The sequence below is a fragment of the Delphinus delphis genome, chromosome 13 (assembly GCF_949987515.2).
Source record: "Delphinus delphis chromosome 13, mDelDel1.2, whole genome shotgun sequence".
Classification (NCBI taxonomy): Eukaryota; Metazoa; Chordata; class Mammalia; order Artiodactyla; family Delphinidae; genus Delphinus; species Delphinus delphis.
In genome coordinates, this window is record NC_082695.1 from 23,998,031 (window position 1) to 24,017,388 (window position 19,358).

The 19,358-nt window shown below is 43.5% G+C and overlaps 2 protein-coding genes across 13 annotated transcripts in view; one reads left to right on the top strand and one right to left on the bottom strand.

Moving 5' to 3' along the window:
• PRR14L (proline rich 14 like) overlaps nt 1–1,731 on the bottom strand; it is a 57,279-nt gene extending 55,548 nt beyond the window's left edge. For all 6 annotated transcript variants that reach the window (XM_060028413.1, XM_060028412.1, XM_060028410.1 and 3 more), the window contains exon 1: nt 1,606–1,731. The gene's annotated coding sequence lies outside the window, so the exon portion shown is untranslated. The remainder of the gene's footprint in view (nt 1–1,605) is intronic.
• A 3,340-nt stretch (nt 1,732–5,071) lies between these two features.
• Nucleotides 5,072–19,358, top strand: part of DEPDC5 (DEP domain containing 5, GATOR1 subcomplex subunit) — a 92,465-nt gene continuing 78,178 nt past the window's right edge. For 6 of the 7 annotated variants that reach the window (XM_060028416.1, XM_060028414.1, XM_060028418.1 and 3 more), the window contains exons 1-8: nt 5,072–5,209; nt 5,899–6,016; nt 9,430–9,517; nt 9,912–9,958; nt 11,429–11,514; nt 12,186–12,269; nt 13,833–13,882; nt 17,173–17,242. In XM_060028416.1, coding sequence (XP_059884399.1) covers nt 5,959–6,016; nt 9,430–9,517; nt 9,912–9,958; nt 11,429–11,514; nt 12,186–12,269; nt 13,833–13,882; nt 17,173–17,242 — 483 coding nt within the window. In that variant the 5' untranslated portion in view covers nt 5,072–5,209; nt 5,899–5,958. Of the gene's footprint in view, nt 5,210–5,898; nt 6,017–9,429; nt 9,518–9,911; nt 9,959–11,428; nt 11,515–12,185; nt 12,270–13,832; nt 13,883–17,172; nt 17,243–19,358 lie in introns of those variants that run through there. The other variant, XM_060028421.1, reaches the window with a different exon arrangement.

Here is a 19,358-nt window from a genome sequence, read left to right on the forward strand (position 1 = left end):
CCTGGCTCTTCCCCACGGAGTGCACAAGAAATCTCAATAGCATCAAGCACGGCTTCCCCCATTCCTCCCTTTATCAGCATGCAGAAAAAGGATCCCTCTGTCTCCACATGGGGAGTGAAACAGTGAAAATGCTCCTGATTTCTACTGACAAAGAGTCTGCATAAAAGATTTTCATTCCTTTTTCAAAGGAAGGGGAGAAAAGAAACCATCTGTGCCACTCCAAATATACAGCAGGAAAGCGTCCTTCTCTCATAGGTCTAGAGTCTTATTTTTCTTGGGAGAGCAAGAGAAAGAAGTTGGAATCTCCATCTTGGGTGTAGGGGGGTGTGCACATCAGATAGAAGGAAGCTTTTTCGTCACTAGAGCAAGTAGGGGGAGTGGGAGAGGGCATCTCTAACCAGTCGGGAAGGAGTGATAGCTTCTGTGGACAAAGGAAAGGTTGGCTTCTCCTATCAGGTCTCCCTCTTGGAGTACAGACCTGCTTCCAAAAGCAGTCTTTTTTGCAGATTATTCTAACTGAGGCCCTCTTTGTTAATTTGGGAAGTGTGGTCGGATCTAAGACAGTACAAGTGTCTCTCTGCCCCGGGGAAATGCCTCCTCAGAAAGTGATGGGGGTGGGGAGGGATGAGAGGAAGAGACATGCATGGAAAAATCTGTGTTTCTCTGTGGAAGATACTAGTTTCCTTTAAAAAAAAAATTAAGTAACAGTAATAGCAACAGTTTTCCAAAAGGTTACTATGTACTAAGCACTTACACAAAATTTCCTTTAGCCCTTAGGACAATTCTTTGAAGAGTACTGTACCCAAATTAGAGATGGGAGGACTGACAAAAGGTTAAGAAATGAGTCAAGGTCACAAAGGTGGGAAGTGGGACACACGCGGGCTTGCATCCATCACACTTCAAACGCCACGCTCTTCACTGTGCGAGGGAAAAGAGCTCCAGGCACACCAAGAAGCTCGGGGGCGGAGAAGCGAGGCTCCCTCTGTGGACACGACTGGGGGAGGGGAGAAAGGCTGACTAACACCATAAAGTAAATTCAGGGTCTTCCTCCCTCTGTATCAGGGTAAAGATAAAAAATAAATAAGGGAAGATAAATCTATCTTTTAAGGGAAGGAAGAGCCCCCTGTCACTTTTAGGCAACTTGAGTCTTCCTCTCCACCTGGGGGGCGCTGACCAAATCGAGAGCGATCTTATCCCTCCTGAAAATAAGTTCAGAATCGCCCTCTCGCACCCCGGGAGCGAGTCTCCCTCTGCTGACAAGAGCGCCGCAGCCGGAGAAGCGCGTTCGCCCACGACGAGGGGCGTCGCCCGCCCCGAGGAGAGAAGTTGGGGGTCCCCCGCCGTATCGAGGTCGAAGAGGAATCGTTCTCCCCCGCCGGAGCCATGACTCGGAGAAGCCGTTTTCCCCTCGCGACGCGGGGCCTGGTCTCCTCCCTCTCCCCGGGTCGCTCCGCGCCCGCAGCGCAGCCTGCGTTCCCTTCGGCGCCCCGAGAGGGCGGGGGGCCCGGGCTCCCCTTCAGCCTGCACCGCCCGGCGAAGGGTCCACTCAGACTGGAGTGCGGCGGGGCGGCTACGCCCGAAGCCTTCCCGCCCCCGGCCTCTTACCCTCAGGTCGGCTCCGCGGCCCGCGCTCGCCCCGCCAGCCCAGCCTCTGCAGCCACTGCCCCGTAGCCTCCAAGTCTACCTGAGCCTGCGGAGCCGAGAGCCCGGGGGCGCTCCGGCCGCCGCCGCCTCTTCGTCTCTATGGTCGCCCCGCACTTCCTCATCCGGGGCCCCGAGCTAGCCATGCGGACTCGCCCAGGTCCCGCCCCCGCACTGCGCGCGCGCTCTCCTGGGGCGGCTCTTCCCGCGTGGAGCCTCCCGCCCTCGGCTAGCTCCAGCGGCCTCTGCCCCGCCCCTGCGGCCAGGACTCTTAAAGGGGAACACATCTTTTGACTCCGCTCCTGCTGAGCTTCAGGTCCAGTGTCTGACTCCACTGAGACCACTCTGGTCCAGTCTCTTTTCTGGCCCGAACGGCTGCAACTCTCCGGGCCTCCCGGCTTCTACCCTGGCAGCCCAAGATATCTTTTTATACCTGGAATCAGTATTTTAGATCATGTCACTCCCCTGATACATCTCCTTTCTGGCATCTTGTTTTAATTTCTTCATAGCTTTAACAGTAGCCAAAATTGCCATTTCATGTTTATCGACTTGTTTATCATCTGTCCCTCGCGCCCTTGTCTGTTTTGTTCATCATTCTTTGCTCAGCACCTAGAGCAGTGTCCTGCACAAGCAGGCACTCAACAGATATTTGAAGGAAGGAAAAGAACGTTTATTCAAGAGAGAATTGAGACGGTCCAGAGAATGCAATCAATCCCCAAATCACACAGCCCTGTATTAAACAGAAATCTGTTGTCTCTTGGAGCTTATCAACTTGGCTGAGTAGAGAGCTAGAGGTTTGGTGGTTTGTGGGAGATTTTAACTTTCTCCTCTCTAATCAACGTATCCTTGAACCAGTCAACATGTGGACCATTTTATCTAAGACAGTGGTTTTCCCAGCTTTAGTTAGGGCTGGAGATATACACACCTAAAGGCCAACCCTATTGTTTACAGCCTGTAAGTCCATCCATCGTCTATATACATACACAGTTCACATACAGGCTACCACAGATGCTATTGGGATGAATTAACTAGAAATTCACTTTAGAACATTTCTACACTTATAGTAGCCAAGTCCTCAAGTTCTTTCTCAGGCAACTATGTGCCTATAAAAGAGGATCTGAGAAACTCAGTATTACTGGTTTGTCTTTTCCCTCAGGATCTAATATTACTGCACAGCACCATTATTGATCTCGTCTTTAAAAATGTGATATTTTGTTCAACGTGGATTTTTTGTATTCTTTTTTTAAAAACAAAAATCACATTATTTACATTGCTGAGTTTTTTGGGACCCCCTTAGCATTTTGTGCTCTAAATAAGGCAAGTGTCTCATTAGCCCCACCTACCACACCCTAGTCCCAGTCTTGCTCCTAGCTCTGTGTTAAGCACAAAGGGACCCCAAAGAAGCATCATATATATATAATTCAATCCCCTAAAAGTCGAGAAGAGCCAATTTCCTGACAAATTCCATGCTTTTGGTGACATTTACTTGGCACTTTAAGTTCTTCTAATTTCAAAGACTTAACATGTCCCTCACCTTGCTTGGCCCTCAAACACCTTGTGAAGGAGGAAGAACACGTACTTTTTATTCCCATCTGTCAGGGGAGAAATTTGAGGAAAGAGAAGTATCCTGTGCAAAGCCACACAGCTAAAAACAGGCAATCCTCCATGTGGTTGTAGCACAGTGATTGTACATTGTAGAACGAAGGCCATTGGCTCTCCAGTCTGGGAGCTACCCCCTCCAGCCTTCCCTAACCCCTAACTTTGACCAGCTTTAGACTTTTTTGGCCACATGGCTTGTGGGATCTTAGTTCCCTCACCAGGGACTGAACCCATGCCCTCGGCAGTGAGATCATGGAGTCCTAACCACTGGACCACCAGGGAATTCCCTAGGCAATTTTTTAAAATCTCAAAACTCGTCAAGGTTTTTTACAAATTTTTGCCAAATTAAAAAGTGAAATATTTGTATTTCCAAGATACGACACACCAATCTCTCAGGAGACGGAATCAAATTCCCCTGAGGGCCAGGGACAGCGAGTCCCCTAAACTCTGGGATGGAAGGACTTCAGCTACTGAAAAACAGCCTGGGGGATCTGGGTGTGCCCCCCGAATTGGCAACATAAACATGTATTTTATATTTAACATTTTATCCTTGACAGGTTTTGCAACTGTTGCAGTCTGCTTGATTACATGTTTTTCTTTACTATTAAAAAATTACAATTAGATCTTCCCTGGTGGCGCAGTGGTTGAGAGTCCGCCTGCCGATGCAGGGGACATGGGTTCGTGCCCGGTCCGGGAAGATCCCACATGCCGCGGAGCGGCTGGGCCCGTGAGCCATGGCCGCTGAGCCTGCGCGTCCGGAGCCTGCGCTCCACAACGGGAGAGGCCACAACAGTGAGAGCCCCGCGTACCGCAAAAATAAATAAATAAAAAAATAAAAAATTGCAATTATTTAAGAGTTAACTTCCGAATCGAATCCTTCACTCACTCCCTAGTCCTTCTGTGGTATGTGATGCTTTTTTTATTTCAACATTCAGAAAATTTCTGAAAACGGTTGGTCAATTAGATGGAGCTGGCAACTTGCCAGCAGCCCTTGGCCAGCTTCAGGCACTGCCCACACAGCTCTGATTTTTAACTGGAGAAGAGAAAGATGTCCCAACAGATAAGGGCTTAGGCTGAACCCTTGGGTGAGACACGAGGTTGCTGGTTAAACGCTCAGCCTTCGGAGCCAAGTTGGACTCCACTGGGTCAAGATCTGTCCTTGAAGGAGTTTGGTGTCCTCAGCCTGTTCCCCTGTCTGTGAAATGAGATAGTATATGCCACCTAAAAGAGATGTGACGATTACATAAGAATGTCTGTGACAGCTCTGGTAGCTATTGTTAACAACCAGAGAAGCACGGAACACCACTTGGGGTTTGGAAGGATTTGAAAAGCCCCTCAAGTGGATACTTCCCAGCAGGGGCCATCGCACGTGCTTAGCCCTTTGCATTTTACAAACGTTCTCCCAGAAACTCTATTTTGTGCCTCTCAATAGCCCTGAGAGGCCTGGTGGGGGTCCATAACATCGTTTACAGATCCGGGGACATTCGCCCGAGTTTGCCCTGTTGAGGAAATCACTAGGTCGGAAGAGAACCGCTTGTGCTCGGATCTATTTCGGAACGTCTGGAGGAAAAGGACTTCCTTTCCCGGGACGACGGCCCTCAGGCTCGGGAGCGGGAAACGCAGGTGGGCAGCCCGACCTACAGGCCTCACGCGAGGCCCCGCCCCCGGCACGAGCCCCGGATGGGGAAGTGGCGCGGACACCGAGACGAGGCGGAGGCCCGGCCAGAGCGGCCCAGGGCGGGTGGGCGGGAAGGGGGCGGTGCCCCGGGGCGGAGCCACCGGAGCCGCGCGGCTTCTCAGGTGAGCGCTTGGTGGCCGGGGCGGGGCGGCTGGCGCCTGCAGCTCTGGCTCGGGATCTGCACAGGCTCTGCGGGCGTAGGCGGGGCGTCCCGAGGAGGCGCGGGGGCCCTGGCCAGGGTCCGGACCCCGGAACCCCGGCCTCAAGCGGGAAGGGGCTCCGGAGCTGCGGGTGAGTGGAGCTGCCCGCCCGGGGCCCGGGTTTGGGGAGCAGGAGGAAAGGGGCCGGGGCCCAGGTTCGAAACCTGGCCCCACCCCCAACCCCCTGTGTGACCTTAGGCAAGTCTCTCTCCGTCTCTGAGCCTCCTTGGCTTCAGCTATGAAATGGGGGTGGAGGGTGCGGGGAGGAACCACTGAGAGTTTGTGCAGATGGAGGTTTGGGTAATGAGCCTTCCTCTGTTTACACTCTTCTTGCCCAGGACATCGATGGCGAAACGTGAGCAGTGGGAATGCCTCTCTGTCTCAGAGACCTTGGGCAAGTCCCTTGCGCTGGCTCTCACTTTCCTCATCTACAGATTGTGTGCCTAATCTCTCTTAAGATCTCTTTAATATTTGGGTGTTATTGGTTTATATAGAGGCAAGGTAATGAATGCCTCATTCACTCCAAGTTTTCCCTTTAGGGTGTGATAAAATATCTTCTTGGAGGTTGGACTAGACCCTGGCCCGAATTCCCTTTCGTTTCCAGATTCACTGGTTCTGTTTGTTCAACGTCTCTCCTGGTAATTGGAGGAGTGATTTCATCCGAGGGTTGGTGCCACCTCTCAGCTGAGCAAGGGCAGTATTTTCACTGCCCTGAAATCAAAGAGCAGTTACAAAGAAAAGTCTGACATTCCAGCCTTTTTGTTTGTGTTTCACTGGCAGGGAGGCAAGATGATTTCTCTCCCCCAAGCTTGGAACAGCTGAAGGAAACAACAGTACAAGATGAGAACAACAAAGGTCTACAAACTTGTCATCCACAAGAAGGGCTTTGGGGGCAGTGGTCAGTATTGATTGGTCTTAGGGGGGTTGCGTAAGTTGGCCGAGGTTCTGATGTGTCCGGTGCCTTGAAATTTTCAAACTGACTCGTGACAATCGAGGCTAAGCAGGTAGCTTAACTGAGTGAAGCAGCAAGTGATACTGTAGTGGGGAGAGTAGCAGGCCCCTTCTAGAAGCATTTGCATCCTGCATTTTAACAAACTTTGTGAATATTGCCAGCTTACTACTCTTCATTTGTTTTTGTTTTTTAAATGTTTTTATTAATGTATAGTTAATTTACAGTGTTGTGTTTCAGATATATAGCAAAGTGATTCAGATATATAGATATATATACCTATATATAGATTTTTTTTTTTAGATATTCTTTTCCATTACAGGTTATTACAAGATATTGAATATAGTTCTCTGTGCTAGGTCCTTGTTGATTTGTTTGTATCTTTTTATTACTTATTTACTGTGTATGTTCTGCAAAATTCCAGTATGCACTGGTTTGGCAGATAAGAGAAACTTATGTTTAATGAAAGAAGTAGTGGATGTGCATAAGACAGGTATGATCAAAGCATGAACCTTTGCCTGGCTCTGAAGCACGGTGAGATGGGGCAGGACACAGCATCTTGTCCTGTGTTAAACATGAATCCGGGTATCAGCTCTGCCTCTAACTTTCCCTGTGACCTCAGGCAAGCCCCTAGTTTACCTTAACTACAAATTCCAGCTCTTTAGAATAATTTCTCCATTTCTCTTAGCACCTTGAGTCTATAAACCTGTAGAATAGGAAAGCACCTACTCATATGATTTTTTTTTCTTTCGTAAAGGAATAAATTTCCCTCTGTCCTAACAACCTTATTTACTTCAGAAATTAGAATTAACAACACAGTGAGTGTTTTTAAAATTGTATTTTAGTATGTATTTGCTCCTGTGTTATATATGTATAAGCCACCCAAAGGCCAGGACTGCCAAAAAGGGAAAATAATAGTTTCTATATCATAAGGTCTTACGGGAATAAAGTAAAATGATGTATGTATAGTATTTAGTAGAGTACCAGGCTCCTTCTACCTGCTTAATAAATGTAACCATTGTAATTACCAGGAAGGATATACTAAGCATTGCTATATTTAAAACACTATTTCTGCTAAAACCACAGTCTGTTGTTAACACTGTACTTTGTATGCAGCTGAAGCTGCCTAAACGTTTGTGGAGCAGAATTGAACGCACAACAGAAATAACTTTTGACAGAGGAGGGAAAGATACAAGGCTACAGTATATACAGTGTATATACAATGTATGCGAGTCTTCTTTTTCACGTGTACAAGACAAAGGTAGCTCTGTGCTGTACCCAGTCTGCTGCAGGACTATAAAGAAAAATAAATAAATAAAATACATCCAGCAATATTACTCAGTCATAAAAAAGAATGAAATACTGCCATTTGTAGCAACATGGATGGAAGTAGAGAATATTATGCTTAGTGAAATAAGTTAGACAAAGACAAATACTATATTATATCACTTATGTGTGAAATCTAAAAAATAATACAAATGAATGTACATGTAAAACAGAAACAGGGCTTCCCTGGTGGCGCAGTCGTTAAGGATCCACCTGCCAATGCAGGGAACAGGGCTTTGACCCCTGGTCCGGGAAGATCCCACATGCTGCGGTGCAACTAAGCCCATGCGCTACAACTACTGAGCCTGTGCTCTAGACCCCAAGAGCCACAACTACTGAGCCTGAGAGCCACAACTGCTGAGCCCGCGTGCCACAACTACCGAAGCCTGCACACCTAGAGCCTGTGCTCCGCAACAAGAGAAGCCAACGCGATGAGAAGCCCACGCCTGCAAGGAAGAGTAGCCCCCACTCACCACAACTAGAGAAAGCTTGCACGCAGCAACAAAGACCCAATGCAGCCATAAATAAATAAATAAATAAATTTATTAAAAAAAACAAACAGAAACAGACTCACAGACATAGAAAACAAACCTGTGGTTACTGAAGTGGGGAGGGACAATTAAGTGTATGGGATTAACAGATATAAACTACTATATATAGATAAGCAACAAGGATATACTACATAGCACAGGGAATACACTTGTTATCTTGTAATAACCTATAATGGAATATATTCTGCAAAAATACTGAATCACTAGGCTGAACAACTGAAAACTAACACAATATTGTAAATCAACTGTATTTCTATGAGTACAGTAAAAATCAAATTTAAAAAATACATCCAAAAAAAAAATACATCCCACAAGTATTTATTAAGTACATACCTGTACCAAACATAAAGATTTTGAATATGACAAGGTCCCTTCTCCCTACGGAGCTTTCAGCTTGATGAGACAGACATGCAAAAAGGAAATGATAAAATGGAGCAGGAAGGAATATGTGTTCAGGGAGCTTAATTCAGACTGTGGAAGTTAGGGGAAGACTTCATAGAGGATTTGGTATACATCTGTCAATGGAAACAATATACAAAAAAAGCAACTGTGGGATTAACCCAGTACTTCGCTTTCCTAGGCTGAATTTTTGTTGGGTCTGATTATATTTGAAATCTGGACATACTTATTTGTCATGGTTTTAGCATAACTGAAGGCCATGTCTTTCCCTAAAAGCTAAAACAGAAAAAAAAAAAAAAAAAATCACCCTATCTTTATGATCCTGAGTTTGTTATATTTGAAAGAATTCTCCCCCACCCCCAGTGGGGGGCAGGGGTAGATAAACATATGAAATCACATTCTCCTTATATTTTAAGGGTCTCATTGGACTCTAATGTGAACTGATATATGAAGTTTTCCCCTGATCAGGTGCTGCCCTCCAAAGTCCAGGGTGTTTTCTCTGGCTTGATTTTCATGTGTGAGAGGTGGTTTGTTTAGGAACCCTGGACTAGTAACCAGTCCTGGTGTACTGTTACTAGCTATCTACCCTTTGGCAAGTTGCTTTATCTCCTAGGTCATTTCCTTGCTTCTGCTAGATCCAAATATTTATTGTGAGGGTCACATTCAGACAGTATTTTTAGAAGTTCTGCGAACACTGTAAATAGAAAGGATTTTGCTGTATGTGGGACCCCGGCTGTTTTGTTCCTGGCATATGCCAGATACATGCTATTTGAGGGAGTCAAGGATTGCCGCAGAGACCTAATTCCCAAAGAAGAGTTACCCTCTCCTTGGGAGCAGTGGGCTAGTAGGAAAAGCTCTGGAGACAAAGGTCCCTGAACACCGGCCCCCTCAACTACTCACTAGCTCTGGATTCCTGTGCAAATCCTTCAGTTGAGCTAAATCTCAATTTTAAATGGAACTTCATCTTGCGAGATGGGGTCATAATACCAAATGATGGGGTTGTAAGGACCCCGCGTGAAAACATACACAGCAACCTGCTGCCCAAGTGAGTTCTTTGCTGCCTGAGATGGCTGAATTGTCTTTCAGATGATGAGCTAGTCGTGAACCCCAAAGTGTTTCCTTACATCAAGCTTGGAGACATTGTGGAGATTGCTCACCCCAACGATGAGTACAGGTGAGCTTCCGACAGGAGCAGGGAACTAACTGGGCAGCCCTCTCTTTCCAGGTGATATTGTGTCTAAGGGGATTGAAGGGGAAGATGGCTCTTTGCCTTTGGATAAAAATGCTCCTGCCCTCCAGGATTTGATAAACCAATCATCTTTTAAAAAGTGGTCCATTCTTTTTGTTTTTAAAGCTGAGATGACAACACTGAACAATTCTGTAGCATTTATCCATTTCCTTTAATACAAGTGCAGGGTTTGTTTTCTAAGGGAACTTTCTCCAATTGTTGTGCTGCCAGTTAGAATATGTCCAGAGTGATCTGTTTGTGTTTTGTGGGTGGTGAAGAAAGCTGGTTAGTTACTGCTGACAACATCCCTTCTCTCTGTTGCTTTTCTTTTTTTCCCCAGCCCTCTGCTTTTGCAGGTCAAGTCACTTAAGGAGGATTTGCAGAAAGGTAAAAATTCCGTCTCGCTTCTCTAAGATTTTTACACTTTACTGTTTGAGAAACTGTAAGAAACCCCTCTTCACAATCTCTGGGAATGAGGGCACAGTACTTCTCTCCTTATCAAATTGTGTTCCTGCTAAAAAAAAATATTGTCAGATATCAAAATTGCCAAGGAATCTCATTTGTTAGCATCTTGAGGGCACTGAAAAAACTATATTTAGAGTCAAGAGGACGGTTAATCTGAATAGGTGAAGGTTTACACTTAAAGATTGTTGGCAAAGCATGCTTTTCTCAATATTATATTTTCTTCACAAAATATTTAAGTACCTACTTTGGGTTGGGGCAGGGGAGGAACATATATTGTTGATTACCTGCCACTTGTGCAAGGCACTGTGCTGGGAGCTGTTTGTCATTTTTTTTTTAAAATTAATTTTTTTTTTTTTTGCTGTGTTGGGTCATCGTTTCTGTGCGAGGGCTTTCTCTAGTTGTGGCAAGCGGGGGCCACTCCTCATCGCGGTGCGCGGGCCTCTCACTATTGCGGCCTCTCTTGTTGCGGAGCACAGGCTCCAGACGCGCAGGCTCAGTAGTTGTGGCTCACGGGCCTAGTTGCTCCGCGGCATGTGGGATCCTCCCAGATCAGGGCTCGAACCCGTGTCCCCTGCATTAGCAGGCAGATTCTCAAGCAATGCGCCACAAGGGAAACCCTGTTTGTCATTTATCTTTCTTGATTTTCCCACCAACTCTTGAGAGAGTGAGGAAGCTTTGTCTTACCGGTATGAGTGGGCTTGCCTGGAGTCAGTAAGTGAAGGAGCCAGAGCAGTGATTCTACTTATTCATTCTGGATCCAAATCCTTTCTTTTTTCCTCTAATGACTATACCGTACTGATCAAGGAACTAAAATGTTTATTGATAGCTAATAAAGTATTTCCTTAACTGGCACTTAAAAGAAAAGGAAAAACTTTTAATTTGCTCTAAAGGATTTTGGTGTCAACCACTTCTTTTGTTATTTTTTAACTTGTTGGGAAAACAGTCAGTAAAATCTAGACCCTGAGTGTCCTTCTTACTCTTACCTCATCTCCTGCCACCTGTTAAGTTTCCTACTTACCAGACTTAAGGGCTCATTGAAAAGTTTATTTCTTCCTTAACTACCCCTGCTACTTTCATTCCAAAAGAATGATTTCCTCTTCTGAATTTTCACAACCCTTCGAACTTTCTTATGTTGCTTCTTAATTTCTTTCCTTTCTCTCTCTCTGTCTGTCTCTATCTCTGTCTCTTTGTATTATTTGTTTGTCTCTCTCATTTTTTAATTGCTTGGGTTCAGGTCTTATTTCACCTGAAAAGCAGAGAACTCTCTAAGTTTTAAGCTGTTGAAGGCTGACAACATGTCTTGCCCTTGGCAAAGGATGTTGTTTGTTGAATGTCTGAGCAGTTATGGATTCAAATATATTTACCTGATCCAGGTTCCTTCTCCCGTTTCAGAAACTATCAGTGTGGACCAGACGGTGACTCAAGTGTTTCGGCTAAGACCTTATCAAGATGTGTATGTGAATGTCGTAGACCCTAAGGTGTGTCTTTGTTCTGGATTTGAATATCTTTTGAGGAATGATTAACACCCTTCCTCAAGATTAGGTCTCTAAGGAAATAATGAGTTACTTAAGTATAGTGTTAGGCTATTAAATATGTGGTCATACATAGGTCATTTAGATTATAGGTAGAATGTAGGTTGCATTTAAAATCCTCACCCCTTTTTAAAAATCTTGTCCTAAAAAGATTCTGTATGTATATCTGTGTTTGTGAAGCTAAATGTAAAATTATCTATAAAAATACTAACATTTCTTTATGTGTTCTTTTTTTTCTTTGAGAAATGATGCTATAAAATTAAGAGGTAAAAATCATTGTCCAAAAGATATTGTTGACATTATCTAGGGAAATAAAGCCCACAGTTCAATGTTGTGTTTGTGTGCCAGAATCAAGACTAAAACACAGAATCACTACTCTGGTGCCCTTTGCACTTAACCACACATGATACAGCAGCTATAGTATCTGTTGGAGACTTACCTGTCCTCCAAAGCCTTCTTGGGCAGGGTAAAATTCTGTTTGTCAGGGTTCTACTACTGAATGGTCTTCCAGTAGTTGTCCTTTTGTCAAAAGGTTTCTCCGTGGTGAGTGAGTGTTATCTTAGACTATAAAGTATGGCAGAGAAAAGCAGAGACATATATTTGATTATCCCTTTTAGGATGTGACCCTTGACCTAGTGGAATTAACCTTTAAGGATCAATATATTGGCCGTGGGGATATGTGGCGACTGAAGAAAAGTTTGGTAAGATATTATTTTTTAAAAAGTGTGTTACTTTTTCCATTATGTTAATAATCCATGTCACCAGGGAGATGTAGATCTGGTATGGAGAAGAGTATAAAATCCTTTCTGATTCCAGCATCACAGACAATTACTGTAAACATGTTGTATGTCTCCTCCCATTCTCTTTTCATGGTTTTTATAAGCTTTGTTTTGCTTGTTTGTTATCAGAGAGTTTTAACTCTGCATTTTTGGTTTGAATGGGGAGAGTGTAATATTATTTTACATTTGAACTTTGGTTTTCAGGTTTTCACTTGATCTCTTTTGCTCCTCGCATCTCCTCTTGTGGACAGGCATTTATTATCCTGAATTTATAGATGTGAAAACTGAGATTGAGGAGTTAAGATGAGAAAGCTAGTAAGCAATTGACTCTGGGCTGGAACCCAGATCTTTTTAATTTTTTTTTAACATTTTTAAAAATTAACTTATTTATTTTGTTTATTTATCTTTGGCTGCATTGGGTCTTCGTTGCTGCACGCGGGCTTTCTCTAGTCGCGGCAAGCAGGGGCTACTTTTCATTGCGGTGCGCGGGCTTCTCATTGCGGTGGCTTCTTTTGTTGTGGAGCATGGGCTCGAAGCGTGTGGGCTTCAGTAGTTGTGGCACACAGGCTCAGTAGTTGTGGCTTGCGGGCTCTAGAGCGCAGGTTCAGTAGTTGTGGTGCACAGGCTCTTCCCGTACCAGGGCTCGAATCCGTGTCCCCTGCATTGGCAGGCGGATTCTTAACCACTGCGCCACCAGGGAAGTCCCTGGAACCCAGATCTTGTTCCTTCCAGGTTAGACTGCTTTTTTGCTTTATCCTCCTTCCATTTTCCTTGTGTATTTATTTATTTATTTATTTATTTGCGGTACGCGGGCCTCTCACTGTTGTGGCCTCTCCCGTTGTGGAGCACGGGCTTCAGCGGCCATGGCTCACGGGCCTAGCCACTCCGCGCATGTGGGATCTTCCCGGACCGGGGCACAAACCCGTGTCCCCTGCATCGGCAGGCGGACTCTCAACCACTGCGCCACCAGGGAAGCCCTTGTTTATTTATTTTTAATGGACATTTTCCGCTGAACATGATCAGTTCATCAGAATTGTGAGCTGCTGCTGAAAATTCTCCTTTTGGACTTTTTGACTATTATGAAACAACAAATCATAGGTAGAATGTCCATACAGTGTATATTTTCAGAAAGAGATATCTTTGCTCATGTTTTATTTGGTGGGAGAAGGTTCCATTTTCTAAACTGAGAAATAAATGTTCCATATGTAAATGTACATATGTATGCAAGTGTGTGTGAACATAAGTATATTACTGAAGCTGGCCACTTATTATCCACTTGGTCTTTACTATTGTCTATACTTGCCAAACCCGTGAGAACCTACTGTTATACCTGCCCCAACACGTTTTCCTATGGGATAAATCTGTTACTCCCATGTTAATTGAACTTTGGGTTAATAGAAGAGATTCGAAAGCCAGGAGATGTTCTTTGTGACCTTTCATGGCCTTGATGTATTGTTGAATCTCTCTCTCTCTCTTTTCCCTTAGGTCAGCACATGTGCCTATATCACTCAGAAGGTGGAATTTGCTGGCATCAGGTAGATACTATGTCACTCTTGATTTATTAGCTTGTAACTGGGAATAGCATGTAGTGCAGTAACTGCTACATACAACCTTTGAGGCATGAGGACATCCTTATAATAAAATACACAATAGCTTAAAACGTTAGATTGTGGTAGCTAAAACAATCCAAAAGACCCCGAAATGCACTATAGTAGTTTTAAGATGGGTGGATGTTGCTGAAGCCGCCTTGTATTCTGAACAAAGGAGGGATAGACTCACAAGTTTAGAACTGGAAAAAGCCTTAGATGAACATATTTCATCAAACTTTCTTGTTTTACAGTTTAAGAAACAGGTTTGGAGACATAAAATGACTAGCACAATAGTTCCTGACTTGCTGCCTTTTTAGAGATATCACACTGCTCTTGATTTATTAAAATGATTTCTGTATTTCAGTTTGTGAAGAAGAGAGAAAAGGGGACTTTTTGAAACCCCCTCTAAATTCAAAAATCAAAATATCCACATAGTGAAGGCTTAACAGCACCAAAAAAGTGTGTTAGAAATATGTCCTTTTCCCTAGAGGAAACTGTGTCTTTCTTGAAATTTACTGTATATACTCAAGCATATTTACATCTGGTTGACTCACTTTTAATGTGAGATTGACCACTGGATTCTGGTGATGCAGCCTGGTCCCCTGTTATGAAATTCCCCATCAGGTTTTCACAGAATGGTTTCATCTGTTGATGATTATTGCAAGATGTTGATTTTCTAATTCAGCCATTCCTCCTACCTTTATTGTCCAGAATCCTTTTGTAAAGACCTTTCACCAGCAATGAGGGCTATTTGGTTAGTCTGAATTACTGATCCTGAAAGAAAGAAAGGATAAAAGATTCATTTTTTTCTTTCCGAAAGGGGATGTTTTAGAAGTTGTTATAAGGTCAAAAATTCTTTGAAAAAATTTTAGCAACTAAAGCACAGTTCAAGAAGTGATGAAGTCTCAAGCAGAACAAGAAATGCAACCTATTTATGCCATCAAATACAAGCTGGTCTCTCCCAGGTGGTGGGCCAGGAGTCAGGAAACCTGTATTCCATCCTGCAGCACCAGTGGTTAGCAGGGTGATGCTGTACAGCTCAGGGAGTCTCTGCATCTGTTCCTCTGCAAAATGAAGTGGTAGGTTTAGGATCTTTTTCTGTAAAGGACCAGATAGTAAATATTTTAGACTTTGGGCCACGTGAGTCTCAGGTCTCTGTTGCAATTTTTTTTTTTTTTTTTAACATTTAAAAATGTAAAATCTACTCTTAGCTGTGGGCCATACGAAAACAGGAGATGGGCTGGATTTGGTCTGCAGGCTACAGTTTGATGAGTCCTGGTTTAGAAACCCTCTCAGAATCCCTTTCATAATTAAATTCCTTGTTTCTCCATGTAAGTGCCTTCATACACCCTGACATAATGTCAGTTTTAGACTTTTCAAGATCTGTCCTAATATTTTGCTCATTCATGGTTAAATGTAAACCACAAAATCTTCTATCATTTTTCCAAAAAATTTATAGTCTTTCTACATTGAATCAAAAGTCACTTTCTTTTCCAAAAAAAAAAAAAGTGTTCTGGGCCTCATATGAGAAAATAAAATCAAATCATAATAAATTATTAGAGAATTTCCCTGTAATTTAGCCTTTTAATCTGGTAATTTAGTCAACAGTTAAGGACGTAGTTTTATTACCTTGAGACCCTACCTTTGAAATGTTATTTTTCCTTAAAGGTAAACATTTTGTTTTGCTCTCAGTAAATTCACAATGTATTCTTTAAAAAAAAAACAAAAAAACTTCAAAATCAGTATTTTAAAAAATTGAAGAAAAATTTTAAAGAAAAATATTGCACTAAAATCTATCTCCTAACAGCACTCTGCTTTTTTAAAATATTGAACTTAGATGAAATAAGTCAGACAGAGAAAGACAAATACTGTGTGATATCACTTATATGAGGAATCTAAAAAATACAACAAACTAGTGAATATAACAAAAAGGAAGCAGACTCACAGGTATAGAGAACAAACTAGTGGTTACCAGTGAGGAGAGGGAAGTGGGGAAGGGCATTATAGGCTGGGGGGGAGTGGGAGGTACAAACTATTAGGTGTAAAATAAGCTACAAGGATATATCATACAACGGGGGGAATATAGCCAATATTTTATAATAACTATAAATGGAGTATAACCTTTAAAAATTGTGAATCAGTATACTATATACCTGTAACATATAGTATTGTACAGCAACTATACTTCAGTAAAAAAATAAATATCTTTTAAAAATTGAACTTAGAAACCTAGTCTATTTGATCTTATTGTGAAGAGATACCATTTTCCCAGATATAATTTTGGAGATTACTGACTAGCTGCCTACTTTTTTTAACTTAAAAAAAATTTTTTTTGTTGTTTTTTTCTAACTCACACGCCAGAGGGAGCAACACTGAATAATTTCTGGCCCTGACTTCCCAGCTGTCCTGGGGCAGACAGATCTGTTTGAGAGTCATACTTAAAGCCCATTGGAACATCCAGTTTGGGTGTTTTCCTGCTAGATCTGCCCCACTGCAGAGGATCTTCTGGGATCTTCTCTGACTTGAGCTCTGATTCTATGGTGTCAAGTCTCAACACACCTGTCCTGATTATAGAATTAATACTGTCAAGTACCACTTGTTCAGCACATGCTATGTGTCAGGCCTATGCTAAGTATTTTTACATACAGTGCTTGCTCATTGTAGACAATATGAAAAACAGAATAAAGAAGCAGGGGGAAAAGACATAATATTACATTACTGAATATTGACATAAAAATTTTTCAGCAAAATGGCCTTCATTGAATAGGGACCCTGTCCCTTTGTGCCCCCTGACTTCTTTCTTATCTTCTAATTTGATACTGCAGTGGATCTTGTTTTTTTTGAAACTCATTGACTCAAAGCTGGGGTTAGCAAATTTGTTCATCAGTGCCTCTTAACTGTTTTTGTGACGTGTGCCCTTTTGAGGTTTGCCAGAAGGTACCATTCTGTGCTCAGGAAAGTTTGCATCATTTCAGAAGGTTCATGGGTTCCCCGAAGCCCTTCCTTAGACCCACATGTTGTCTGCAGACCCCCAAATTAAGAGCTCCTGTTGTACAGATTCAGCGTACTCTGAGAATTCTTTATGTTGTGTAATCTGTTCATGGCCCTCTGGAAATCTGTAACTGGCCAGGTCATTTGGGTGTAAATGATAGAGTAGAGAGAGACACCCCAAAGGCACCCCTGTTTCTTCTCGGTTTATGTAGGACTCGTAATAACGCGTGTGCCTCTCCTTTCAGGGCGCAGGCCGGGGAGCTGTGGGTCAAGAATGAGAAGGTCATGTGTGGTTATATAAGCGAAGATACCAGGGTAAGGGTGATAAAGTGCTTTTTTCGGTTTGTTTCCCCGTGGTATTATGTCTATAAGTTGTGAAATCAAAAAACAAAACAGAAACCAGCAAAAACTTGATCTCATGATCAAGCTGGTGACCAGCTACTATCTGCTCAGCTGGATAATATTGTAATATAGTTGGGGACTCCTGAAATTCTAGTGTTTTACAGTTGGATCTCTCCAGTTTGGGGTTGATCTTCATTTTCTTCCGTTTAATATCAGATGTAGAGATGGAACATCTAGCTTGCAGGTTTCTGTGCCCACTAATACATAGCGAAAGTTAAATTCAGTTTACTTCAGAAAGTTAAAAAAGTTAAAAACTTCAGAAAGTTAAAAAAGATTGTGTTGGTAAACACGAAGAAAGACCTTTGCCAAGGAATCTCCTCCTGTGACTCTGTTCCAGTTGGAAAAATCCAAACTGAACAGCTGTGAACGTTACCCACGCTGGTGAAAGCACCTGTCTTCTCTTCCGTGTTCCTATCCCCCAGCCTCCCTTTGGTTCTCAACCCAGGGGTGATCCTGCCTCCCCAGGGGTCTTTTGACAAAGTCTGGAGACATCTTTGGTCGTCACAACTGGGGTTATGTGGAGGATGCTGCTGAACGCACTACAGTGTAAAGGACAGCCCTCCAGAGCAAAGGGTCACCTGGGCCCCAAGGGCAGTAACATTGTGCGGAACTGTCCTGTGCATTGTGGGGTGTTCAGCATCCCTGGCTTCTACTCACTAAGTGCTAGTAGCGCCCATCCCCACCCCTTGCAAGTCATAACCACCAGAAATGTCGCCAGACATTACCAGATGTCCCCTGGGCAAGCAAAATAGTTGAGAACTTGGGGCCATTTTTAGAGGTAACCACTATCTGAATTTTATTTTTGTAATTCCCTTGTTTACATAGTGATAATACATATGTATTTTACCCTACACAGTATATTATTTGTTTTGCTCATGTTTAAGTTTTATTAAAGTGGATTAAAATGTATTCTCTTCCCCCCCCCCCCCACTTTAGCTATCTCGTTTGTACTCACTATATTTTTCATCATTGATTAGGAGTATATTTGTTGGGTCATAGGTTCTACTCTGTAAGGTAATGCCAAATTATTTTTCAAACTCTTTGGACCATTTTAAACTCCTAGTAGCCATATATAAAATCTTGTTTTTCACTTTTTACAACACCAGGTCTTAGATTTTGAAAGTTTTTGCCACTCTACTGGGCATACATTGGTATTTTACAGTGATCTTTCCCCCAGTTTTCTGGGAATTGACTCTTAAGTATGGCTTATAAAGACCATGATAAGTTGGCACATGCTTACCCACTGAGCGGCTTGTGGGATCTTAGTACCATGACCAGGGATTGAACCCCGGGGCCATGGCGGTGAGAGCGCCAAGTCCTAGCCACTGGACCGCCAGGGAATTCCCCATTGAAGGATTTTAAGTGGGGGAATGATACCTGAATTACGCTTTTAAGAGATCACTTATTCATTCAGTGGATTTTGTTGAACAAAACTCCCAGAGTGGGCTTCCCTGGTGGCGCAGTGGTTAAAGAATCCTCCTGCCAATGCAGGGGACACGGGTTTGAGCCCTGGTCCGGGAAGATCCCACATGCTGCGAAGCAACTAAGCCCGTGTACCACAAGTACTGAGCCTGCACTCTGGAGCCTGCAAGCCACAACTACTAAGCCCGCGCTCTGCAACAAGAAAAGCCACCGCAATGAGAAGCCCGAGCACCGCAACGAAGAGTAGCCCTCACTCGCCACAACTAGAGGAAGCCCGCATGCAGCAACGAAGACCCAATGCAGCCAAAAATAAATAAATTTATTTAAAAAAATAATACTGTATAAAAAAAATAAACTCCCAGAGTTACGGTGGCAAATTGATACTTAAAGGTCAGCTTTATTCTCTCATATAAAAGAAGTCCATGGGTACGCAAATTATGGCTGGTGTGACAGCGTCACAGTTACTGGTGGTCTAAGGCCCCTTCTGCCTTCCTTTTCTGCCTATCAGGATTGGGCTTCCGTGGTCTGGCTGGAGCTGCTGTGACCACATCCATATGCCAGGCAGAGGAGGGAAGAAGGGAAGAAAGACAACAACGGGGCACGCTCC